The 26,912-nt window shown below is 43.8% G+C and overlaps 1 protein-coding gene across 3 annotated transcripts in view; it reads right to left on the reverse strand.

Annotated features, from left to right (window-relative positions):
* Nucleotides 1-26,912, reverse strand: part of RPAP1 (RNA polymerase II associated protein 1) — a 54,012-nt gene that overhangs the window by 20,374 nt on the left and 6,726 nt on the right. For 2 of the 3 annotated variants that reach the window (XM_045015749.1, XM_045015747.1), the window contains exons 2-12: nt 24,942-25,186; nt 23,640-23,788; nt 23,321-23,413; nt 21,720-21,906; nt 19,106-19,282; nt 14,745-14,942; nt 9,142-9,257; nt 8,547-8,645; nt 8,007-8,108; nt 4,681-4,848; nt 1,656-1,832 (exon numbers count right to left, since the gene is read on the reverse strand). In XM_045015749.1, coding sequence (XP_044871684.1) covers nt 1,656-1,832; nt 4,681-4,848; nt 8,007-8,108; nt 8,547-8,645; nt 9,142-9,257; nt 14,745-14,942; nt 19,106-19,282; nt 21,720-21,906; nt 23,321-23,413; nt 23,640-23,788; nt 24,942-25,131 — 1,656 coding nt within the window. In that variant the 5' untranslated portion in view covers nt 25,132-25,186. Of the gene's footprint in view, nt 1-1,655; nt 1,833-4,680; nt 4,849-8,006; nt 8,109-8,546; nt 8,646-9,141; nt 9,258-14,744; nt 14,943-19,105; nt 19,283-21,719; nt 21,907-23,320; nt 23,414-23,639; nt 23,789-24,941; nt 25,187-25,685; nt 25,708-26,912 lie in introns of those variants that run through there. The other variant, XM_045015748.1, reaches the window with a different exon arrangement.

Raw genomic sequence — 26,912 nt, forward strand, 5'->3', positions numbered from 1 at the left:
ATGGTCATCCTCATGCTCTACTTCTTGTGACTGCAGCTCTATAAATGTTCTGTAAAAGCATACCACCATCTTACGCACATTGGACATGACCCTACCACTGCAGTCGTCTTGTTCCCAACTAGTGCAAGTCTGCAACTTGCTGGGATTGTCTAAGTATCTCCTAGTTTGTTACAAAAATCAAATCAACAGATGTTAAGAAGCTGCCGTAATTTTTGGCACTGAAAACAGTTTAATTTCCTCTCCTCAGCTATTTTTAACAGCCATGTTTCTGCTCATCAGTTGTCATCAGTATCATGTTGAACACTCCTATCTCAGTTGTCACAAAGACATGCATCCAGCCAAGCAGACCTCTGAAGATGCTAAAATGCCACTGACAAGACCAATCAAACGTATGACTTCTTTGGCTATAGAACCTCCTGCTATCAACCGACAACTCGGATAGATAAAACAATTTAACCATTCAATGTCACTGCCATCTACATACAGTATCGGCAGGTCATTCATTTCTGTTTTACAGGAGGCATGCATAGCTTTGGTTTTATCACCATTGGTCTTAAATCCAGAGTTTTTCGCCGCTCTTTCAGCATTAACTGTGGTTGGCCAGTACTCTCTCCATGTAAGGCAACTTCATCCACATACGAGATCTTCTAAAGATGAATCTTTAAAATTTCAGACCTCCTACTTTGGCCTCAACCAGCTTTGTCATCAGACAGTCTATTAGAACAGTAAATAACACCGGGGAGCGAACGCACACCTGGCACATCCCTGATTCTACCGAAAAATCAAACTAATACAACTGTTGACACTCAAACCTCTAAACATACTGTGGTACAACTCCACCACTAGGCACACTAAAACCTCAGGCATCCCATACTAGCATAGCAGTACCCTCAGTGCTGATTGATGCACTGAGTCAAGAATGGCCGCAGAGTCTATAAACACAATCCGAACTTTCTCTTGTCACTCTAGTCGTTTGTCAATAACATTCCACAAAGCATATATAGCATGGATTGACCTGTACGGAAACCACACTGGTTGTCTCTCATTTTGTACAAACTGATTGCTGTCCTTTTTTTAAAAGGGGATGAAGCAGCCCTTTTTCCAATCTTCTGGAATGTGACTGGTTTCCCAAACTTTTAAGACAATTAAAAGCTGGACCTCCACTCTTGAGCAGTTTTGATGAAATATTGTTAAGACCAGGTACTTTATTATTTTGTAACTGTTGGATTGCAAACAGCATTTCCTTTAATGTCATCAGCCTGTTTCTCCTAGGCTCATTTTTGGATTAAGGTTGTAGCTAACATCTTGTCGCCATATTATCATTACCTAGAAGGTTGACTCTCAGATAACAAAAATGACTGTTTCTAGGTCTCATATCAGTAGGACAGGGATGAAGAGAAGTGCATGGAGAATTCACATTAAAGTTATAAGGGTTTAATTGCAAGACGCAAGTGTAAGAGGGAGGTGAATGAATTATTAGGTGGTCTCACTTAGGTGACATGCCATAAATGATGGTGACATCAAGGTCACCAATGTTCCAGAAATCACATTGGAATTTCAATGTACAGGTCCGTCTAGCTAGCTTTAACAGCACATACAGCCTTCATGCAGATATGGTTTTGCTGGCGAGATTCCAGACATAGCTATGGGTTTACCTTTATGACATCATACCGGGCCACATCTGGATCTGGCTTGTTTTCAACCTTTGATTTTTTCCCTCGTGTTTTTTCCATTAGAGTTAATTCTTCCTCTTCCTCCTCCTCTTCACTGCTGGGGGTGAAGGGGAACACAGCCATCCCCTGGTACCATGAGAAAGTCTGGTCAAGATACTCCTGTAAGGAAAAGAAAAGCACATATGTAAATTATAGCAAAGGGAGGGTGGAAAGGGAAGCATTTTAAAAATGCTTTTGAATACAAGCCAGTGCAGCCCAAAATGGGAACAAGAAATCATGGTGTATTCACAAAGCCTAAGTCTAAGCTAACGGGACCAGGGGAGGATGCCAAGCTCAGACTGGTCCAAATTCCACTGAGACAAAAGCATTCTAAACAGATATGCAGGATGGGTAGTAACAGTTATCTAGTGGTTACCTGGAAGGTGAGATTCTTGGGTTCTATTCCGGTTTCTACCGCTGGCTCACTGTTGACCTCAAATGGGTCACTTAGAGAGGCATTCGAGTTAAAACGTATGTTAAAATAAGTGTTATCTATTTTCTTCTACATGAAACTTTGTTTATTTTTTGCACCTTTCTCAGCTTGGGCAATGAACATATAGACTAGACAGCTTTACTTTTGTTTCTATCCCATTTCACATTCAGGTTCTTCTGCTCTAGAACAAGGCTGTAACTATTTGAGCTTCCATCACTTCAGAGAAATGTTTCCAACCAGCCAGACCTGTTTTCCCAAGAATATTTTTAACTGCAGAAAAACTTATTTTTTTAAACGAAAACTAAATTTAAGGCTTCAAACTACTTGACAGAGTCCCTTTAAACTCATATCACTTGGTCTGCCAATCAGTAAAACAAAGGTGTAGTGCGAATTAGTTAATGCTTGTAAAGTTCTTGAACAATCTCGGATGAAAGGTGCTATAGAAGTTTGAACTATTATTAGGCACAAAAAGCAATGCTGACAAGATGAAGGGAAAACTGTGACGTCAAGGGCTCAGAGAGAAGGCTGGGATTCCAGCTGGAAACCCTGAAATTGGGATCCACTCTTGTAAACCTAGAAGTTAAAAAGCTCTAGATAGATTATTTCAGTCTTCAAATAATTAATAAGAAATAAGTTACCTCCCTTAGGCAAGACCTAATTTATGGATGAAGGGAAGATTTAGCTAGAATGATAAAGACCTGAAATTATAACAGAGATAACAGATATATTAACAGACCCTTAACTAGGCAGAAACCTAGCACACCTGGAAAAGCTGGAGTACTCCTCAAGAGTGAGGTCATGCACAGATGAAGGTGAGACAAGTTAATGATGACATATTTGTGGAGCATTCCCCTTGGATAACAAGTTCTTTGCACATGTAAATTATCTTCCAGCTAATGATCTCAGAGTGCTTGATAATTATTAATAAATGGAGCCTCCAAACATCCCTGGTAGACAAGGCAGATTGTTTATCCCGATTTGACATAGGCAGACTGAGGCTGTGAGACTTGTCAAAGATCACGCCACAGGTCTGTGGCAGAGCCAAGGACATGATGGCAGATGCCCAGTCTAGAGCTCTACACACAAGACCATCCTTTCTTCGTAGGTCTGGAGCCACCCTCCGAAGCCTGATAACATGAGTGACACACTGAGGATGTTCAAAATGAGAAATCATAACACAGACAGATGCCTTTATAGTGCAATTGTTGGTAGAGTTTCTGGACTTGCATATGCAAAGACATCATACCAGAAGTCAAGGCGGCAATGTTCCTTCTTTTATGGCTCCAGCAGAGAGCACCTTGACTACGACATTTTGCTCTGGGCACCTAGTTACCAGAAACATGCAGACAATTCAAAAGGGAGTCAGAGAAAAAAAATCATTGAGAGGCTGGATTGGTTTATAGCACTGCTTCCAATGCAGGGGGCAGGGCCCACCCAGGAGAGCATAATCAGACCAAGGGATGACAGAGCAGAGGAAGCAAACAGTAGATGGGAGGGATAGCTCAGTGGTTTGAGCATTGGCCTGCTAAACCCAGGGTTGTGAGTTCAATCCTTCAGGGGGCCATTTAGGGATCTGGGGCAAAAATCTGTCTGGGGATTGGTCCTGGACTAGATGACCTCCTGAGGTCCCTTCCAACCCTGACATTCTATGATTCTATGAAAGAGAAAGCTACATGACCCTCCATTCACCTCACTTTCTCCACTGTGACTACACTCCTGTGATTGGAGGAAGTTGCAGGGGACTGCTTGAAAGCTACCTGCTTTCCTTGCCTACTTCAATGGCAGTCCTACTGCAGCCCCCCTAGGGGAGCAGCTCCTGGTCAAAAGGCTGCAGATTCAGGCAGCAGGGCTCACCCATGCTCCTTCTGCAGGGTAAGCCCAGCCAGGAGGGCATGTGGGTCTTTACCCCAGAGGGTTATCAATGATATCTACACTGCAAAAAAACCCTGTAGTCTTCTGGTGAAAGGGGGACAAAGGCAGGAAAGAATGAGAAACAAGACCAAGAAAACAGAGCAAAAGGGCCCAGGAGAGGGAACCAGAGAAAATAAACAGATGAATGGAGTGAGAGCAGCAACTGTGCTGGGTTAAGGCATGAGGGGGAGAGCATCCAGCAGCCAGTCCACTGGCTGGAAGGCATCACAATAAAGGGCTGGAAACCACTGATGTAAGAGGTCAGATTAAAAGAACTAGATACATTTAGCTTGAAAACGGGGCTGTGAAATAACACAGTGTACATGAACACCAGAAAAGGAGAGAAGTTCAACAGCCCTGAGATGAATTTAGGGCAAAGCAGAGTTAGTCTGAACAGCAGGAACAAATTCTGAATAGTCAGATCTATTAGAGTAATTAGGCCAAGGAAAAGGAGTGGTGGAAGCCCCATTGCTTACAGCGAGACTGAATCAAGTATGAAAACAGTGTTCTGTGGAGAATAATGTGACATTGACCACCATATGGCTTGGTCCAAATGACTTACTAGGCCCCTTCCTTCTGATTCCCACACCCTAATCGGTATTACACCCAGCACCACTCTCTCACCTCATCTTCAGGGGACACCAGCAGTGCATGGAGAGCCCGGACAGATGCCGCAATGACATTATCCACCGTATCATCCAAGGAGAAGCGCAACAAGAAGAGGAATCCAGCATCAAGCAGCAAGCGCAGGACACTACCCTTCAGGGAGGAGGCAAACTCCCCAGCCTTGGCCTGAAAGAAATGCCATCCACAACCTCAGCATCAACAACAGGGTCACCCCATTAAAGCCAGGTGTGTGTTAACATGCACCACACTTACTGTTGCCTATGTTAAATGTAAAGCAGCTAAGAGGGCTGTGTTTGGTCAGTGACAACGATGGAGCACCCTGTCCAGCGGGAGCTGCACAGCAAGGCTGGAACATTACATAGTGGCTACACAATTTCACACTATTTAATCCAAAGCTAATTAACTCCAGAATGACCCTAGCAGCTGCCCACAAGGAGACTTTAGAACCAATTAAAAAGGGAATCCAGCAGCCATCCTGGACTCCAATGGACATGCAAGATGCAGAGAAATTCAGTAGGGTCATATTCAGTTTAGATACCCACCATGCTGTGCACTTTGGGAATGTTTTCAACTAACAACCTGCCATGGCTTCTTTTGAACCTTCCCCTCTACTCCCCTCTCTGCATAGGAGGGTTATCAAAATGCCCCGACTGGATAAATATACATGAGCAATTACACTACAAACACACGGAGATCCATGAGGAAGGTCGTGCTGCCATGGCACATCATGAACACCAGACTGATTGCAGCTTCATAAGCCACAGTTCCCCCCAAAATACTCCTTTTGTACCTCCACTAGAGGGGAGTGGTCCCACATTCCTCATGCCATTCCACCATTTGCTGACATTTCACACTTAGTTTGAGGGATCACAACTCCTCTCCTATTTAAGCATGAGAAAGTATCCCTATGACTGAACTAATGCTCTCCCACTGTGGTCTAGTCCCTCTGCACTAACCCTATCAATGTGTGGGGCAGGGAGAGTGAAAAGCAAGTACAGCAGGAGTAGGAAGACTCAATCCTTTGGTTTCTATTCTTTTCTTTTCTGTATGCGAATGGCTCCCCTTCCCTCACCTCAGAAATCATACTTTTTAATTCTGGACCAAACTCCTGCTCCTCACCCCATCCCACAAAGTTCTTCACATTAAGCCATCTCTGCATCATTCATTGCTGACATCCCCTGCAGTACATTCCCTGTGAGCCAGGTAGGAAGTTGTGCTGCTTTCCACTGAGGCAGACAATTCATTCTGCCACAGGTGCTGGTGCATTGCTTTAGGAGTAGGATGGTTTATTCTCACCTGCTATAAGAACAAGCACGTCACAGATCTAGCTCAGCCAATGGGAGAGAAAGTGCAATAAAATAGCTTATGTCAGATGTAAGGCTGCCGATTAATCGCGGTTAACTCATGTGATTAACTCAAAAAAAAATTGTGATTAATCGCAGTTTTATTTGCACTGTTAAACAATAGAATACCAATTGAAATTTATTAAATATTTTGGATGTTTTTCATATATGTTATATTCTGTGTTGTAATTGGAATCAAAGTGTGTATTATTTTTTATTACAAATATTTTAACTTTAAAGTGATAAACAAAAGAAAAAGTATTTTTCAATTCACCTCAGACAAGTATTGTAGCGCAATCTTTGTCCTGAAAGAGACAAATGTAGATTTTTTTTGTTACATACCTGCACTCAAAACCAAAACAAAGTCCAAAATCACTAAGACAAACAAGTCTGTTTGCATTTACCGGACATAATGCTACCCTCTTCTTATTCACAATGTCACCAGAAAATGAGAACAGGTATTTGCATGGCACTTTTGTAGCCAGCATTGCAAGGTATTTACGTGCCAGATATGCTAAACATTCATATGCTCCCTTCATGCTTCAGCCACCATTCCAGAGGACATGCTTCCATGCTGATGATGCTCGTTAAAAAAATGTGCTAATTAAATTTGTGACTGAACTCGTTGGGGGAGAATTGTATGTCTCCTGCTCTGTTTTACCCACATTCTGCCATATATTTCATGCGATAGCAGTCTCAGATGATGACCCAGCACCTGTTGTTCATTTTAAAAATACTTTCACTGCAGATTTCACAAAACGCAAAGAAGGTACCAATGTGAGATTTCTAAAGATAGCTACAGCACTTGACCCAAGATTTAAGAATCTGAAGTGCCTTCCAAAATCTGAGAGGGATGAGGTGTGGAGCATGCTTTCAGAAGTCTTAAAAGAGCAACACTCCGATGCGGAAACTACAGAACCCGAACCACCAAAAAAGAAAATCAACCTTGTGCTGGTGGCATCTGACTCAGATACTGAAAATGAGCATGGGTTAGTCCGCACTGCTTTGGATGGTTATCGAGCAGAACCCATCATCAGCATGGACGCATGTCCCCTGGAATGGTGGTTGAAGCATGAAGGGACATATGAATCTTTGGTGCTTCTGGCACATAAGTATCTTGCGATTCCGGCTACAACAGCGCCATGAGAATGCCTGTTCTCACTGTCAGGTGACACTGTAAACAAAAATCGGGCAGTATTATTTCCTGCAAATGTAAACAAACTTGTTTGTCTGAGCGATTGGCTTAACAAGAAGTAGGACTGAGTGTACTTGCAGGCTCTAAAATTTTACACTGTTTTATTTATGAATGCAGGTTTTTTTGTATTTAATTCTACATTTCTAAGTTCATCTTTCATGATAAAGAGATTGCACTACCGTACTTGTATTAGGTGAACTTAAAAATACTATTTCTGTTTTTTTACAGTGCAAATACTTGTAATCAAAAATAAATATAAAGTGAGCACTGTACACTTTGTATTCTGTGTTGGAACTGAAATTATTATATTTGAAAATGTAGAAAACATCCAAAAATATTTAAATAAATGGTATTCTAGTGTTTAATCACGCGATTAATCGCAATTAATTTTTTTAATTGCTTGACAGCCCTAGTCAGATGAAACCATGTAACGACCAAATATGCAATCTCTGTGACACTGCTGAACAGCACTTTTGAGATAGCGGGGGCTCAGTTCTCCCATAGCACAATTCCACTTGGATTCACACAGGCCTACACCTGACATGTCCATGCACACACCCTGCCCCTTTGCCACGGCAGCAGGGACAGGTGATACAGGAGTTGGCTCTGCCAGCTTCACACCTGTGAGGGGTTGGGGAATTTTCTGCTGGTGACTTCTGGCTGGAATCCATCCACTTTGTGCTGCCTGAGCAGTGCAAAGCGAACGCATCACATTAGAGAATCTGGGCCCTGACATTGCCAGCAGTGTAAACTAGGAGGAAGAACTTCATACAAAGGTCACTCACCTTCTGGACAACATGGCCTAGCACCTGTAGTGCCAATGTCCTCTGCTGAATGATCTGACTGCGGCACAAGTGGAAGAGCTCTTGGAGGGAGTAACCAGCCCTCTACACAGAGGGGGAGGGGAAAGGAAAAAAAAAAGACAGATAAAACAGGATCCTTAGAGTAGTTACAAAATACTACATAGCACGAGGGATAAACTGCATTGCAAAAGAGTTATGGGTGCTGCTTTATGCAAATGACTGAAGAGATTCTACTTCATTGAGAGACTGGCTAAAGGGAGGCTTCACCTTGATAGGGTGTGGGGATATTCTTTTGCAAGTAGATACATTTTAAAATGGGATGGGGGAGGGTCGGGGGGAAAAGAGCGGCTCAGTATGTTCTGATTTCTCTCCTGGGTCCTATTTCAACTCAAAATTATCAACGCATTCCTAAGGTACACATCACTAGGATATCCAGACACAAAGAATCTGAGAATTAAACATGGAAATCAGAATAAGGTGTACTCTCTTTCCATTTCCACTTTATTCTGGTATCTCCCTTACTTCTGCTTCTTCTCCATGGTGGTGTAGACCAAGATGAGTAGGTAAATCTGCATCGGGAGGAATCAATTCTCCTTTCAAACTGAATCGTGCTTGCATTCCCTATTTAAAAAAAAAAAAAGTTATTTTACTGCCTTCCACTCCACTCCATCCAGCTTTTATATCTTATTTCCTCAATACAGTTTCAAGCTCTTAGCTCACGAAGTCCCAAGTTCTCTAGAACTTATCTCCATTGCCCTGGTTTCTTAACTTCCAGAGCTATTTCCCCACATATGCCAGTTTCCAAACTTCAAATTCCCAGGTCTCTCAGCCACTAGACACTAAATTGCCATCTCAATCCCTGGTCCCCTCTAATTCCAGATCTACCCTGCATAGTATTATGGAAAAGGCTAGGACTGGATGAACATGGTAACTGGATTCTCATCACACTCAGAGGACAGGGACAGATCTGGAAAGATGCCATTGTTAGCATCATTTATAGTTTGAAGAAGAGAAGTCTCATTTTCCAGCAATGTCAGTCTCTAAAGACTTCACCAGCATAAACCACATGTCCCACCAACAAACGAAAAGGGAGAAAATCAGTTTCTACTTTTCAAACCTTTTTGGTTCTCCTCTGCCGGGGGTGGGGCAGATCCTTTATCCACTCTAGCTTCTCAAACTCCACATTGTTCATGTGGATCCATTCCTTCTGGGGCTTGATGGGAAGGTCAACTTCTTTGAGGAGGGAGAGAAAGCATCAGAGGCATTATCTTTCCTGGGCATAGAGAGAGACAGCCAAATATTTGGCTTTGAGAGTATTTCATGTGCAGTTTTCATGTAAAGTAACAAAAAAAAAATCTTCAAATTGACTCATAGCTAGTGCATAAACATCAAAGATTTACTGCTGTTTTAATCTTTCATAAGCTCTAGAAGAGGAAGTAAACAGCACTGTAATGAAATTCACAGACGATGCTAATTTGGGAGGAGCTGAACACCAGACAGGATACAAACAAAGATTAGAAACATGGACAGAAAAAAAAATTAGATTCAAGTTTGAGAACTGCAAGCTAACATCATCTTGGGGGAAATAATCTGAAACAAAGAGGTAGAAAGCTAGGAAGCAGTAATGCTGAAAGAAACAGATGAGAACGGACAGTAAATTATTAGCCTGCAGTAAATTATGGTAACAAAAAGGTCAGTGCAATATTGAGCTGCTTAGAGACATCACGTCACAGGACAGAGAGGTAACAGTCCCTCACTACACAGATCTGATGCACCCACACCTGCAATGTTGTATTCAGTTCTGGCTACCTAGTCAGAAGCTGAAGCGACTGACTTCTGAGAACAGATTACAAACTTGCGACGGCGTGCAAATCCCACACCGGCCCTGAGCGGGTCAGTGTGAGCCTGAGAAGCCAGTTATGTTACCTGGCTGCTCCTGGAGGGGGAGCCAAACTTAACTGACCATGAAGCCCAGCTGGGCAAGAGCAGGCTGGCTAGAATAAAGAGCAGAAATCTGTAGCAGAAGGGGGCTGCAGGGAGAGAGTCAGGGTAGGGTGGGGATAAACCCTGGGATCCTAGCCTGGCTAGAGAAGGCTCGTAAGCAGCTGGGGAGGCATCTCTTGTGTGTGGGAGTACACAGACCTTGGTTGCTGGTTACAGGGTCCCTGGGCTGGAATCCAGCGTAGTGGGAGGGCCTGGTTTCCCCACCCAGCCCCTGGGAAAGTGGCAGGAGCCTAGAGCTGGGGCCAAAAGACCTTCTGGTGAAGGCACTAAACTATTCTAGGTCAGACTTTGTTACCCCAGAAGGGGTGGATGAAATCATGACCTGGCCAGAGGACTGAGTTACAAGAAGAGAGGCCACCGGAGCAACCATCAGCAGAGGGCACCATGTGGGGAAACCACTAGTATGCCACACATCTGGCCACGAAGAGGTGATCCTGAGGCAAGCGAACACCCTTCACAAAGCTAAATACATCTAGAGAGAGAGCTTGGCTGAGCCATGACTCAGTGGAGAAGCACGACAACAGCTGACAAGTATTTGAAAGATGTAAACACCACGGAGGAAGATCAATTATTTAGCATAATAAACAGAGCTTTAAACTAGAAGAAACTGAGAGAGGGGAAATTTAGGCTCAACATCATGGAAAACTTTTTGTCAGAGAGATGAATTAAGCTGCAAGTTGCTCTCCAAAGGGAAGGGGTGCTTGGGACATGTAACTGGAGCCAACTAAACACTAGCAAAGGTACAGTAGAAATCTGTCCCATACTGGCTTGAGGATGGATGAGCTACCAGGCTTTTCCATCTCCAGATTCCACCCAGAAAACCGCACAAACGTTAGCTCAAGGTAGCCTGGACATGGACTGGTTGTTGTGACCAGAGGGCATTGAAGAGTAGCAGCCTTGTTTCTGATTGAACAAAACAAGAGCAGGACATGGAGACATTTAAATTACTGCTGTAATCCTGAGCACTGAAGCACCCTTGCGAAGAACAACAGATACACATAAATCCTTTTTCCTGATCAGTCCTTTCCCCACAGATAACTGGCCCAGCCTGAAGCCTAACCTTTTCCTGGCTCATGTCTCCTGTTAGCCCTTTAATCTTCAGAAAGGGCCTCCATAATTTCTGAGACACAGCCACAGACTCATGATTAGTATAGTATTGAATAAGGCAAGGAACCAAGTGCAGAGTTATCTACCCCAACGAGAAAACTGTTCCACAGAACTTCACCCAAAGGCCCAGTACACATTTTAATTAAAGAAAAAAAGCATATGAAATGAAAGAAGATGGCATGTTTGTGGGTGGTGGGTGTGAAACAAGAGGAAGTAAAATCATCAGAAAACTGAAATCTATTGACATTTCTAATTCAACAAGTTGTTTTCCCCCCTCTCCATTAATCACTAAATGGAAAGGGCTAATTTAATCATGCCATGAACAGGATTATTAATATTACTGATGGCCCTTGCATTACAATCTTGTCAACAGGAAAAGACAGATACATATTCCAAGGCATCAGCAGATTGTTCAATTACTGAGAAATCCCTTTACAGAAACACAAGCTGGTAGCCCAAATGCAACATATGTACTGAATTTTGCAGGGCTTCCATTGCTTTAAGGGTTACAAACCCAACTCTCCTTCTCTCCACTCTCCTTCCTAGAGCCTGTAGGCACTTTTTTCCTCTGATGAGAGTACAGCCTCTGGGCAAAGGACTTGGAACCTCGTTTACCAGAAATCGAAGCCTTTTATTCTCATTAAGAAGGAAGTTTCCACTATTGAATGAATGCCTCCCCTAGTGCTGTTGAACCAGGCTGTTTTTTGTCCTGTGGGATTCAGGGCTACCATTTCTGCGAGTTTACTCATGATGAATATACTCCTTGACATCTGCAGTGGCAGCTTCCCAACGTTAAGTGCTAATGGAACATTAATATTACATCTCCTACCAGGCACAGTGCATTGCGTGCATAACCTCATGCAGTTGGAAATGCCTCACTGATTTTTAGAATTGCTTCTTTCTGTAAAATTGCTCTCCTGCTCCTCTCCTCCTTGAAATATGAAGTTTCCCATAGAAAATTCCCTTTTCCCCATTCCAACACTGGCTTCTATGGGGAGCAAAGCACCCTCCCCAACCAACATACTTTTCCCAAGAGCTCCTGTACAACCCTGCCCACCCTTTAAAGACCACTTCTCCTAAGCAACTAATTTGTGCTGGTGCCTGGTATGGAGTGGGGCAAGCGAGTGTCACTTATTAAGGTACAGCTTGTGCACTCCATTGTTCTGGAACTGAAGAGCTAAAAATAACCTTTATATTAAGGCTGATGGAGATAAAGAAGCAGAGAGGGAGAAAACTGTTGTGGAGAAACAGCAGAAGGATTGTTGGGCGAGGCGTTTTCTTCAATAGATGCTAAAACAGCTTTCCTTCACCTCCACACACACAAGCTTCTCTCTCACCAAAGAAATGGTAAACACCATCGTTATCTTCCCAAAACACACTGCTGAAATCCAAGAGCAATTCAAAGATCTCATTAAGCCGCCTGCACGCTGCACTGTGACCCAGAGAAAACATCAGAAGAGAGGATCGGGAGATGGAGACAGCAAAGGAACAATGTGAAATTGGGGAGAGGAACACCAGCAAGGGGGCGATCTAAACAAAGGCACAGTGTTGGGAAAGAAATGGGCAACAAGATGGAGAAAAGGAAAAGGCACAAACAAAAGGGAGGAAAGCAGGACTGGGAACAGAAATTTAAGGCAGAAGTAGTCCTGTTCTCAAAGAGAATACAGTGCTGATGTAAGACTCCTGGAGACAGAGGTCTTCTTGTTGTCAAGAGGACAGGGACAGCAGCAGGTGCAGTAGCAGTGCTGGCTTCCCCACAGTGCCCTCCCATAGTGCCCCAACAAGGACCTACAGCCGGAGGGTGTTTCTGTCTCCCTGTCCATTCTCTCCTTGGCCTCTCTGCTGAGACTGGAAATAAGGGGACAATTACCACCAGTTGCATTGGTACTTTGGTGAGGACCACTAGCAGCTCAGCTGAGACCCATCAATTCATTTAACTTTTAAAAAAAGGAGAATAGGAATAGGAATTAAAGTATGCAGAGGACACACAGATTGGTGATCTCAGCAAATCCAGTAGCCATGCATCTGATCTGCACTGTGGCTCTGCTGGGAATAGGACTCTGGCTAGACTGAGGCCAGATTCAGTGGGCACTTTTTCTGCACTGGCAGCACCATAGCTCCCAATATCTCACCCTCCTCCCAGCCTGGAAGGCCACAGCCCCTTTTAATGCACAATGGATAGAAATTAGCCTCCTTTTGGGAGAGCAGAAAGGGTGGAGACTTACTCCTGTCCCCAGTTCCCGTTTCCCTTCTATGGGGTTTGGTGAGAAAAGGAGACACCCTCCCCCTCCCCCACCCATTCTGAAAGAGGAAGAAAAACTGAACCTTGACTGGTGCCCCTCATCTACTTTTTCTCCTGTCCATGGAGAAGACCTTGAGGACAGAGTGGGGGGGAAAGAGATGTTTGCTAGTAGGGGGTTGGGGAGAATATGACCCAAGGGAACACTATAGAGTGCCCCTGAAACACTGCTCAGAGGGGAACCAGAAACAATACTTGATTACTTGACAGCAAAACATCTGCTGAGCCAGGGTAGGAGACACCTGAGTGGGAACTCAAGGGGCTGAGGGGATTGTTGCTGACCCAGGAACCAAGATATTCATTGACAGGAAACTGCCATTTCCACACCCTCTCCCATACACACTTTGCCTCCTCTCTGTCTGAACTTCAAAGACCAGCCCTGGCAAAGCAAAACACAGGAAACACCACAGAGAAGTTAGTAGGATTCTCTTTGAAAGCTTCACTCTGTAAATGACAATTATACAGCACCATTGCTCCCTTGCTGCTTTGTACCATTCTGTCACCCAAAGAATGGTGGAGCACCCTGACAACTACCACCCCTGCGTGAGCACCAGGCAGGCATCTGCTGGAAATCCACTCAGTTGGTTCTCAGCTCCAAGCCATACAGTAAGATCATGGGAAGTAAGGTAAGAAAAGACCAACTAGGTCACCCAACCTGACCAAGACTATTTACAGCAGAATTCCCACTGACATCTTGTCTTATAAGTAGGGCCTGCACCTTCCACAAGAGCTGAACTCTTGAAGGCAGAAGCCGAGCCCCAAAGGCTGTAAATACCCACCCTGTAGTTGTGCGGATTCACTGCGCTTCAACAGTGGTTGCTGACATCCCTGGGCCATGCTACAAATGAATCAGCAGCAAAGGGCATCAGTCATCCCCAGAGAAAGCAGCTCTTCATGAAGTAGCGGTGCCATTTAAAGAAAGCTATTCCAGCAGCAGCTGCCTCTCTGTTTCTTTTTGCCACACTCTGACCTTTCCTTTCCCTACTCAGAAGATCAAGGAGGCTCACCCTATAAAACGCATTTCCTCTCAATGCATCTTTGAATGAGTTACAGAGATTAATGGGTTCTCCCCATTTACCGGCCACATTGTATTAAAAAAAAGCACCCTTGCAATGCATGGAGCTCAAATTAAAATAAGTGGTGGTGTTCCACTTGGACCCAAAATTTGATTTCTTCAAAAACTTCTGAGCAAAGGCTAATTTGGGTATTTAACGAATTGCTGCAGAATTCAGCACTGGAATGATTCAGAAAAACAGACAATCTTGCCACATAATTAGGTCTAGCATGCCACCAAGTACAAGTTTTGTTACCTGTGATTTCCATTCTTGTATCTTTTTCAGGCCGCACAGACTCCTCCATGCCTGACGCCCCTACAGAGAAATCCTTCACAGTCTCCTCTGCACCATGCTGAGATTCAGTCCCAGGTTCTGGATGTCCAGGCTTCGCTCGTCTCTCCTGGCCTTCGTCAACACCATGTCGTGACTTTAAGAAAGCAACTAAGCTGGGATCTGAAAGTAATCACAGACAAATAGAACAGCGAAATTGAGTCATCAAAACGCTTCTTGGTCTAACTCCTACTATTTATGTTCTAGTCTTTTTTACTCCAGTCCCAAATGCTCTTGGTGATCCTCTGTAAGGCACTTACTGCTTCAGGACCTCTTGATCATGTAAGATGGGGACAACTGGTTGTCAAAATGACAGGAAGAACTGATCTGATAAATGTCTTTCAAGGCAGGGAAAAGACCCAAAATTCTATTAATTCTCCCAGTTTGCAAATATAAACAAAGTAATTTGCCCCCTGTATTACAAAAAAGGCACATACAAGTCACACTATTAATCACGGAGAAAACTTTGCTCTCAGATCCACCTGGTAATCTCAGTTCTGACATTCTGCTCTCCCTATATATGGATTTCTCATTGACATCAACCTGAGTTCCACATGAATAGGAAGCACAGAACATAGTAAGAAGAATTATTCATGTTTTATTGAACCACAACAAAGTTTAAGTTCAAGTTCTGGGTATAAGTTGAGAAGAGTTCTCTTTATCTGAACTGGATCACCATCCCTAGTATCAGCCATGGACTTCACATCCAGAGAATCATAGGAACAAAAGGGACCTCAAGAGGTCATCTAGTCCAGTCCCCTGTACTCATGGCAAGACTAAGTATTGTCTAGACCAGCCCTGACAGGTGTTTGTCTAACCTGCTCTTAAAAATCTCCAATGAATGGAGATTCCACAACCTTCCTAGACAATTTATTCCAGTGCTTTATTCTCCAGTTGAGAATTTTTTCCTAATGTCCATCCTAAACCGCCCTGCTGCAATTTAAGCCCATTGCTTCTTGTCCTACCCTCAGAGGTTAAGGAGAACAATTTTTCTCCCTCCTCCTTGTAACAACCTTTTATGTGCTTGGAAACTGTTATGTCCCCTCTCAGTCTTCTCTTATCCAGACTAAACAAACCCAATTTTTTCAATCTTCCCTAACAGATCATGTTTTCTAGACCTTTAATCATTTTTGTTGCTCTTCTCTGGACTTTCTCCAATTTGTTCACATCTTTCCTGAAACCTGGCACCCAGAACGGGACACAACACTCCAATTGAGGCCTAATCAATGCAGAGTAGAGCGGAATTACTTCTCGTGTCTTGCTTACAACACCCCTGCTAATACAGCCCAGAATAATGTTTGCCTTTTTTTTTTTTTTGGCAACAGTGTTACACTGTTGACACATATTTACCTTGTGATCCACTATGACCCCCAAATCCCTTTCTGCAGTACCCCTTCCTAGGCAGTCATTTTCCATTTTGTATGTGTGCAACTGATTACTCCACTTAGGAAGGAACACTTTCCATTTGTCCTTATTGCATTTCATCCTATTTACTTCAGACCATTTCTCCAGATCATTTTGAATTTTAATCCTATCCTCCAAAGCACTTGCAGCCCCTCCCAGCTTGGTATCATCCTAGGATGACCAGATGTCCCGATTTTATAGGGACAGTCCCGATTTTGGGGTCTTTTTCTTATATAGGCTTCTATTACCCCCCACCCCGTCCCGATTTTTCACATTTGCTGTCTGGTCACCCTATATCATCCGCAAACTTTATAAGCAGCGAAGAATCCTGTGGCACCTTATAGACTAACAGACGTTTTGCAGCATGAGCTTTCATCATGCACTTGCATCCGAAGAAGTGGGTATTCACCCACGAAAGCTCATGCTGCAAAACGTCTGTTAGTCTATAAGGTGCCACAGGATTCTTTGCTGCTTCTACAGAACCAGACTAACACGGCTACCCCTCTGATACTAAACTTTATAAGTGTACTCTCCAAGCCATTATCTAAATCATTGATGAAGATATTGAACAGAATCGGACCCAGGACTGATCCCTGCGGGACCCCTCTCGATATGCCCTTCCAGCTTGACTGTGAACTATTAATAACTACTCTCTGGGAATGGGTTTCCAAACAGTTATTCAACCACCTTATAGTAACTCCATCTAGGTCAGTGGGTCTCAAACTTTTTTACTGGCGACCCCTTTTAAATCGTAAGCCTCTGAGTGCGACCCCCCCTAATAAATTAAACACCCTTTTTAATACATTTAACACCATTATAAATGCTGGAGGCAAGTGGGGCTTGGGGTGAAGGCTGACAGCTCATGACCCCCCAAGTAATGACCTCGCGACCCTCTGAGGGGTCCCAACCCCCAGTTTGAGAACCCCTGATCTAGGTTGTATTTCCCTAGTTTGTTTATGAGAAGATCATGCAAGACAGTATCAAAAACCTTACTAGTGTCAAGATATACCACATATAAACACTGGCAGCTCTCTTCATGATTTGGGGGGAAAGGGTGCTTGGAAGGGGAAGGTGTTTGGAGGGGAGAGAATATTCTTCAGACTAAAACTCAGATCACCTGACTCTGACCTGTGTTTTACCCCTAGCCCTGCCACTGACGTCATATAATCGTGTGCCAGGCACATAACCTCTCTATGTGAGAGATTCCACATCTGTCAAGTGGTAACAATGATAATTACATCCCTCATGGGGGCATGGTGAGATTCAGTTCATTAAGTGTTTATCAAGTGCAGAGAGATCCTCCAACAGACGGTAACAGAAGTGAAATGTTATTAGAGAACAACAACAATCACACTGATTACTACTCAGGGAGAGGAGGCACAAGGTATTAGGAAATTCTCTAACCCTGCAGAGAGTTATACTGTTAGATTAACATTGGCTTGTGGAAATTTCACTCTGGTAAATGTACTCCATGTTTTGAAATCAGTTTATAGAAAGGAACAGAAGAAATCGGGACACAACAAGCTACCCTTTGCCCCTGTCTGCCATAGCCTGTCCATGTCTCTCTCTCTCTCTCTCTCTCTCTCTCTCTCAGGCTACGTCTACACTACCCGCCGTATCGGCGGGTAGCGATCGATTTTTCAGGGATCGATATATCGCGTCTCATCTAGACGCGATATATTGATCCCCGAACGCGCTTCTATCGATTCCGGAACTCCACCGCCGGCGGCGTCGACATGGAGAGCCCCGGACATCGATCCCGCGCCGTGAGGACGGGTAAGTTATCGATATAAGATACTTCGACTTCAGCTACGTTATTCACGTAGCTGAAGTTGCGTATCTTATATCGATTTTTCCCCTTAGTGTAGACCAGCCCTCACACACCCCACAATTCAATCTAAACCTCCCTTAGTGAGGGATCCCTCTGGATCAAACACTGTGTGTCGGGTCCGACCATCTTATAACACCCATTATTTCTATTAACGCGAGTAGAGTTGTGCTTTCCTGTACTTCACTGCACAGAAAGGAAAAAGGGTTTTCTTAATAATTCTAGAGTGATGTGTATAAATATTATTCAAAGACACTGATTACGAAGACACAGTGGTCAAAATCATGCTCTGCCTCAGCATAGTCTCTCCGGTGATAGAATCAATATAGTCCTGCTGCAAAGATCCCTACAATCTGAAGGGGCTATACAGGGTACAGTGCAGCTGGGCATGAAGCTTTATGATCTCCTCCCACACCAAGGACACAGATGCTAACCTAGCTACTGGGCTGCACTAGCCCTCACAGTGTCCCTCTGCAGTGAAGGGGAGGATTCTTTTCTTCCACTCCTGTGTGTCTGACCAGCATCGGGCCACAAACTGAGGCTGGAGCCTGGGCTTAGGATTTGCCTCCATGCGAGCCATTCTTCATGGACAATTCACTATATTTTGGGGGCATAAAATTCAACCCACAGATCTGACCGGTTTCATTCCCTGAAACCAGAGGACTGAAAGTCCTGGTAATTTTATCCTGCTTGGCGTAAACATAGATACTACAGGTATTTTTATTCCAAAAATAAATAAATAAATAAATAAATGCTTTTTGAAACGTATTAAGTCTTCTGCCTCACTAATACTCTGTGGGGGCGAGTTCCACAGTGCAGAAAGAAAGGTTTCCTTTTACACAGTCTTGTTAAAAGCGATAGAAATAAAGACTAATTTCATCTCAGAGGTTTGGTCAGTGCAGCTCTCTGAATTAAGGGTGCCCCCAAGATACTGGCTGCAACTGCTTTACTCCATCCCTTTGTGGCCTATCCAGTACACTCTATATCTCCTTCACCCTCCTCCAGCCTGGAATAGGCAGCAAGGTGTTCATGTGCAGGATACTGGTGTTCATACCCAGCTGAACCAGCAGCCTCCTCTGCTCCTGTAGGATCTCCTCCTGGGTCATGGAGTGCAACTTCTGTAGGTTCTCCTCATGGATAGCCAGAGCTTCCCGCTCACTCTCCAAGCTTCCAAGACCCTCTCCAGTTATGATACGAGGTCGCAGAATGCTCACATCATCATCAGGTTTGCCTAGAAAATCCAGCAACAGAAGTCATTAGTGAGTCAAATGTCTGTAGCATTATTAATTCATCCAAATCTGAAAAAAAAAAATCAAAAAAATCAAAAACATGTCACTGCACAGATATCAACTACTCTCCAGTTGTTTCAGATAAAAACAGTACTTAACAATGGATTATTATCCAAGGTAACAGTGAATATAACATATTACAGCTTTTCCAGCCACTGTTACCTGACGTTTAGGTTCCTGCTCCAGGTTTAATAGTTCTCTGCTAAGCCCTGGTACACTACCACTGCCCCCAGCCTGTCCATTTTTGCAATCTCCAACACTCACACTGTTCTCATGATTGTAAAATATGGAGCACTACCCAAACCACACTGCAGGTTAGAGTGCACATAAACAAACAGCACATAAATTAACAGGTGAAAGTCTGCTAAACAGACACATTTGCCCTAAAAGGTTGGGGACTGCTAATCTACTGATTTTCTTCTCCTTGATTACAGAATTATAGAAGCATAGAACTGGAATGGACCTCGAGAGGTCATCTAGTCCAGTCCTCTGCATTCAAGGCAGGATGAAGTATTATCTAGACCATCCCTGACAGGTGTTTGTCCAACCTGCTCTTAAAAATCCCCAATGATGAAGATTCTATAACCTCCCTAGGCAATTTATTCCAGTGCATAACCACCCTGACAGTTAGGAAGTTTTTCCTAATGTCCAACCTAAACTGTCCTTGCTTCAATTTAAGCCCATTGCTTCTTGTCCTATCCTCAGAGATTAAGAACAATTTTTCTCCCTCTTCCTTGTAACAACCTTTTATGTGCTTGAAAACTATTTTGTCCCCTCTCAGTCTTCTCTTCTCCAGACTAAACAAACCCAATTTTTTCAGTTGGTCATGTTTTCTAGACCTTTAATCACTTTTGTAGCTCTTCTCTGGACTTTCGCCAATTTGTCCAAATCTTTCCTGAAAGGTGGCACCCAGAACTGGACACAATACTCCACGCTGATTAGGCCTCAACTGAAGTAGAGCAGAAGAATTACTTCTCATGTCTTGCTTACCCCACAGTTGCTAATACATCCCAGAATAATGTTCACTTTTTTTTGCAACAGTGTTACACTATTGACTCATATTTAGCTTGTGATAAACATAAAATACCATTAAAAACATGAAATACTGTTTTCAACTGGGTCTGAGCCACTACTACAAACTGGAAATAGACAAACTGATCCCCAAAATAGGGCATTTTGTCATAGACAAGGAACATTTTCACACCAAAGCGCTACTGACTTCATTCTTCTGTTTTGGTGCTATCTTAGGTTAAAGTTACTTAGAGAGGAAAAGCTATTGATTTGACACTGTTTGCAGACTTCTGGGATGAGCCAAATGGATACACTTTTCTGTTTACTGTTTTTTGAATGTCAGATATTGTATCTGGCCCTTGTGCAGATAGAAAGAAATGCTACAAGAACTTTCTATCCTCTTGCATCCGAAGAAGTGGGTATTCACCCACGAAAGCTCATGCTGCAAAACGTCTGTTAGTCTATAAGGTGCCACAGGATTATTTGCTGCTTCTATCCTCTTGCATTCCTGTTTGAGGGCCAGGAAATGCTATCTCATACTATCTCTTGAGGCACAAATCACAAGGCAGGCACAGAAAGAAAGACGACAAGTCCATGGCTCTGTCCCACTCTGCATCAGTCCATGGGATCCCTTAGCAGTGGGAAAAAATGCCCATGCGCACCAAAGAGCTGGGAGAAGGAATTTGCTTTTTGAGGCACATTTTGTGCACATGCGCATTCACACACACATGCTCTGCACTAGAGCCTGCCAAAATTTAAAAAATATATATATTGTCAGAGCTCTAAGTATGCAGATGGATCATGCCCTGAGCAAACTCCAGCTATCTGCCAATCTAACTCCCTTCTTAAAGAAAGAGTTAAATGGAATGAGCCTAACAGTGGTATAAAATTCTCATTTTATCAGATAGTGAATTAGATCCTTCAACTGGTCCATCCCACAAGGACATGGCCTCAAGGATTCAATTATTTTTGTCTGGAAGGACAGCACATTCTATCTGCTCCATACAATACCAAAGCATCTCTAATACTGTAAACTGGAAATCCTGCAGGCATTGGACTGCTCTTCAAACAGTTTTAAGTAATATCTCTGTAACAGTACCAATCATGTTTTGTACTGTCTCCACAGCGGCTAAAAGCCTTGTGTATTGAGCATTTGGGAGTGGGGGGAGGGGGAGGAGGCAGATGGAGAGGAGCTAAGTATGGGCAGAATGGCCTATCGGAAGAAACCCTAGGCTTCCCACCACTACAGCTGACCATCTGAGAGTCACCAGCCATTTAACATTAGACACACAGAAGAACAACCCAATCTATATTACTGGCGGCTATTTCAGTATGACAGTTGAGACAGACAGAGGCTTCATGACTCACTATCCTTAGTGCTGTGGAGTGGCTCCTCCTCTGCTGATCCAGGGGAACAGATGGCACCTGGAACTGCTAATTTTCTGTGTGTATGCCTAGTCTCAACAGCAGGTGGAGCTGTCACAGCCTCTTCAGCTGCTCTCTTAGCAGCTATCTTCTGTGCAAAGATACTTTTTCTTCCAGATTCCACCTTCACCTGTAGGAAGATAAATTCCCAGATCAACACTACCTCGTCTCCAGATGCCCTCACCCTCATATCACAGACAACCGGGTATACACTCTACAAACATGTTTCCAAAACAGGGGGTTTAGAACAGGACATTTATGAGGGAAATAAATACCAGTGTCTGCTCTCTCTCCTGCACATGCATGACAGTTTTCTACTGTATTGTTTGAAGGTAGAACAGAAGGAGAAAAATAATTGCCCTGGTTGTTTGCTGATTAGAGGTAACTGGGTTTAATTATAGGTGAACTCTGGCAAATCAGAAAGCAGATACACCTCAATATCAATGAGCACAACAGCTCACGATGTCCAGTTAATCTGAAACCCTGCTTATCTGAATGCTTTGCATTTCTGAGGATAAGTGGGGGTTGTACTGTACTCACCACATGCCTGGAACAGGCTTCTTACAAGATTATTGGACTGCAGTGGGGTGAGAAGATTTACACAGTAATAAGTGGGCGAGTGATGCTAAAATAATCCTGGCTAAATTAATGCGCTGCTTGTGCTAAGGAAGGCAATCCATGCACACTAAGGAAACAGGACTCCTGCACTTCTCTTGCCCAGTGACGGGAGAAGAGTGCCTAAAAAATGAGAGTCCATTAAAATAAAGCTCTAAGAAGTTGCTTCCATATGCTTACATATTTATAGTAAAAAACTTGATGGTTTAATAGAAGCTATTCCTTTTTAATAGGCTTCCCTCTAAAACGCCATCTCTTCAGATGCACCAGCACATCCATCATGTGTCATCGCCCCAGAAACTGGATCCCACTCTCGCTCAATTTTGTTTTCTTAGCCTGCGCCTCCTGTTACTGCAAAACTAGGTTGACAGAAGCTACTGCTCCTGATTCTAGCTTCTCTAGCAGATTTCAGGCCAAACTAAATCAAAACCCAGAAAGCTGCAACAGATACAAATGCAAATGACCTGACAAGAGGGTTTGTGAAGAAGTACCACCCCCTGGAGAACTGGTATAAATCCAATCATTAAAGTCTTTTATACTTTATTAATAGAATATGGTGTTTTCGCTGATTAAAAAACAAAACAGAACAGAACAGGCCATGTACATGGTGAGACCTGGATTCTCCCACGCTTCCTCAGCAAACAGCTCTGAAGGGACCTCTCTCTTTCTAGATTAGGGGAATTCAGTCTCATTTAGTTGTAGGATACAAGGCAACCCCTGACTCTGATTTGGCAGGACAGCTCTTTCTTGTGATAAGGAGGAAATTCAGTAGATATGGGAGTTAGCTCCTGATCTCCAGCATGCTGAGCTGCCTGCTTATAGCACAGAGAAGCACCAATACTGTTGGCAGGCATTCTGCTCTACAGTGGGAAATTCTGGTAGTTAAAGAAGAAAGTGAGGGAAGACTCGGGTGAAGCTGCATTTCTGACCTCATTTTTTATTTCAGACCGGTGAAACGCTCTGGGAAACGGGTCTCCAGTGGGCACTGGCATGGTCACAGCTGCCACGCTTGTGTCTCGTTCCTGCAGACAAGAAAAACAGAAGGAACTAAACAAACTACTTCTTGCCTGTGCACACACAAACAGTTCGCTCTTCTCAAGGTGCTCCAGGATACTGCAGTGCCACAGCTACTGGATTCACCACACTCTAGGACAGCAAGGGCTTCCTCCCATCTGATAACACTCCCTCCCTAGTGCTCTATTCACAGCAACCTGACACACTATTACAACACACAATCACATAACGCACAATGATTTTGCTGAAGACTGCCGTGATGTGTCGATCATGACACTCCAATCGCTCCTCTGGATCCTCATCATCAAAGCGGACACAGGCATTTTTGAACTTGGACTTCTTTGGGGGTGCTGGAGTTAGGGCCGGGAGCACATCAGGAAAGTCTGAAGAGGCAAAAACAACAACAACAAAAGAACCCCAATGCACATTCCATGAGGCTATTTATGATGCGCGGGAGTTACTCATATCTTCTAGGGACTAGATATGTACTAGGAAATCTTGCTCTGGTATTTTAAGGTGCCTATTACCTTGGCAAGAATTAAACATGATGAAGCAGTAAGTTTTGAATTCTTAACTTCTCTGAGAAGCAGAGGGTTTGAACTTATGTATTCAAAGATTTTATTGCTGATTTATTTACAGGCATCACTCCTGGGGAAAGGCTTTAAAGAACTGTGTGCACAGGGAAGAGCACTGAGTTCAAAATTGCAGGTCACAAGGGAAAGCTAGAGGTACAAAGGCAATACACACAAATGCTAAGACAACATACTGAAACAAAGAGGAAGCACTGTTCTGCAGTTAGAGCACAGGCTGAGGAGTCCAGAGACCAAGCTTCTAGTCCCAGCTCTGCCAGTGACTCTCTGTGGGACCTTGAACAAGTCAATGTCTCAGTCTCTCCATCTCTAAAAGTGGGAACAATATTTCCCTACCTCACCAATGGCTGAGAGGTTTAAACCATTGATGTTATAAAAGCACCTGGAACTTCGATGATCGAAGGTACTATAGAACTGCTTATTGTTACCAGTGCAGTGGCAGGCTGATGGATGTTAGAGGAAGGAATATATAGCACACTAAAACAGCTGGATGCCGGCAGGACTGTGTGGAGAATTTAACAGAGGCGCTGAGGAGAGAGTCTAAATGCAGGGTAAAACAGCTGGTGCTATGTACATGAGACAGCTGAGGTAGCTACTACAAATATGAGTCCAAGCAAATGGAATATTGCAGGGATAATGGATGTACGATGCCAGGATTGCACTTGAGGCAGACATGTATTGCAGGGATAACTCTGATGGATGCTGTTGGAGGACAGGTGCAAGCAAAAGCACAGATCGTAAGAGAAGCACTTTATCCTAGATATAGGCGTAAGGATGAAGAATACCACAAGCAGGATACAAATGCAGGGGAAAAGCAAATGGATGTTGAGGGCAAGGAGGTAGAAAGCATAAAGCATACAAGTGCTGAGGTGGGGGTGATTACCCAAAGATAAAGGGGGAAGATGTCCATATTAACATAAAGTAACAACACCCCAAAGAAAGTTACCGTCTAGTAACACCACATCCCTGCTGTCCTGCAGTGGGGGTCTCTCCTCATCTCCACTGCCACCAGCTCCTCGCCTCTTGTCTGCTTTCTTCACAACCTTCACTGCCGGGGAAGCCCTTGCTGCCAGGAACTGATTCTGAAATCGCAGCAGATCTGCTTCAGACTCTCCAGGCTTTGGCCTTGACAACATCCTGCTTCCTCACTCTTGCTGCCTGCCCTAGAGCTGTGTGTCACTCCTAGGGTACCTGGTGCACATAAAGGAAACAAATTAGAGACTTGGATTCTGGGGAGGAACCCCCCCCCATTTCCTTCTGACACACGCAGCTCTCCTACACTCTTACTGCAGTACCCCACCCTCTTGAATTCACCCCAACCACCATTCTTCCCATTAATGGCGAAAATGAACTGTGACCTTGTCTTCACTACCAGTCAATGCACCACCAGACAAGCAGATATCTGCTCTGCCAGACATTTGGGAGCAAAACACCACCAGTCCAACAAACACAGCCAGCCAACAGGCATTGCTCTTTTCCAAGATATTTAAAAACAAACTTTGCATGCAGCCTTTAATTGTGTAAGGCTGTTAGCGTTTAACCTGAGGTGGTGTAGTTGGATTTAGCCTACTTTCCAGCATCAAAATTAGTGCAAGGTCACTCAGAAGGTGCAAACAAACATAAAATCCCCTCTTGGGAATCAATCACCTCTCTCCACCCATCTAGCATTGACCTCCTCTCAGAATCTTACCATTCTCTGTCCACCTTTGGTGCAAGAGCCATCTCCTCTGCAGCTCCTGCAAACTGGAACAACTTTCCTATATCTTCCTGCCTCTTTCACTCTCCATCTCACCTGAAGAATGATTTCTCCCTTGATTATCCCTCTTAATTTTGCCCACCCTCTGTCACTGGCCTTCAGCCTGGGATTTAATGTTTGGGGAGAAGGATGCTATAGGAAATAACTCAACTCTATATTTACAATCTAAATAATCTATATTTGGATCACCTGTATTGAATCTATTAGAAGGAAATAGCTGGAATAGGGGACACAGTTCACCCTGGTAGAACACCATTGACTTCAATGGCATTAGACTAGGGATGGATCCATCCCATTCTCTCACTGTTCTTTATCCAAAGACCCATATAAATGCAGCCATTATGTGGGGGAGGGGGGCTAAAACCTCTCTATTTTGAAAAAAAAAAGACAAGAAGTTAGGCAAAAATGTTTAGATTCAAGTGGCTATCTTTAGGTGCCTAATAAAGTAGATTTTCAGAGGTGCTGAGGACCCTCAGATCCCATTAACTTCAATGGTACTTGTGAGTGCTCAGCACCTCTGACTGTCAGACCCCTTTGATGCCTAAAGGAGGATTTTGGTGCCAAATTTTAGACACCCAAGTTTGAACACAATGGCCTACAGCATAGGCAACAGCAGGGTGAAATTCCCTGTGCTACCCTGCCAACAGAACCATCTCTAGGAGCAAGGAGGAAATTCCTTGGCTTCTCCTCTGAGACTGCCAGCAAAGGTCCCATGAGTGGCTGCTGGCAGGTTTTTGGGGGCCCTGGAATGAGGCTGCCCGATATTAGGCAATAGGGAGGTAACATTGTGCTATGTTCTTTGTAAACACAAGAGAGCATGATTTTATATCACAAAACAGCATGTATTGGTGCTGGATTGCCTTTAAAGGGAGAAGGCAGAATGCTGCCTTACAGTCTGGCTTCCTTCCAACGGCACTACAACACCTGTGACTTATTTAGACACTTCTTCACTTCATGACACAAGCACACATGCTTGTAGTTTATTTATGGAGCTCTCTGCCACAGCAAGGGCTGCAATAATCTCATTTTGATTGACTGGTTCTCCCTATGATATGCATAAGCAGCACCACATGACATCAGAAATCCAGGACTTCATGCTCTACCATAATGGACTTCAAAGACCATCAAAGCCCAAATTATAATGGTGCTAGAGTATCAGAA

This window comes from Mauremys mutica, chromosome 4 (assembly GCF_020497125.1).
Source record: "Mauremys mutica isolate MM-2020 ecotype Southern chromosome 4, ASM2049712v1, whole genome shotgun sequence".
In the NCBI taxonomy this organism is placed as follows: domain Eukaryota; kingdom Metazoa; phylum Chordata; order Testudines; family Geoemydidae; genus Mauremys; species Mauremys mutica.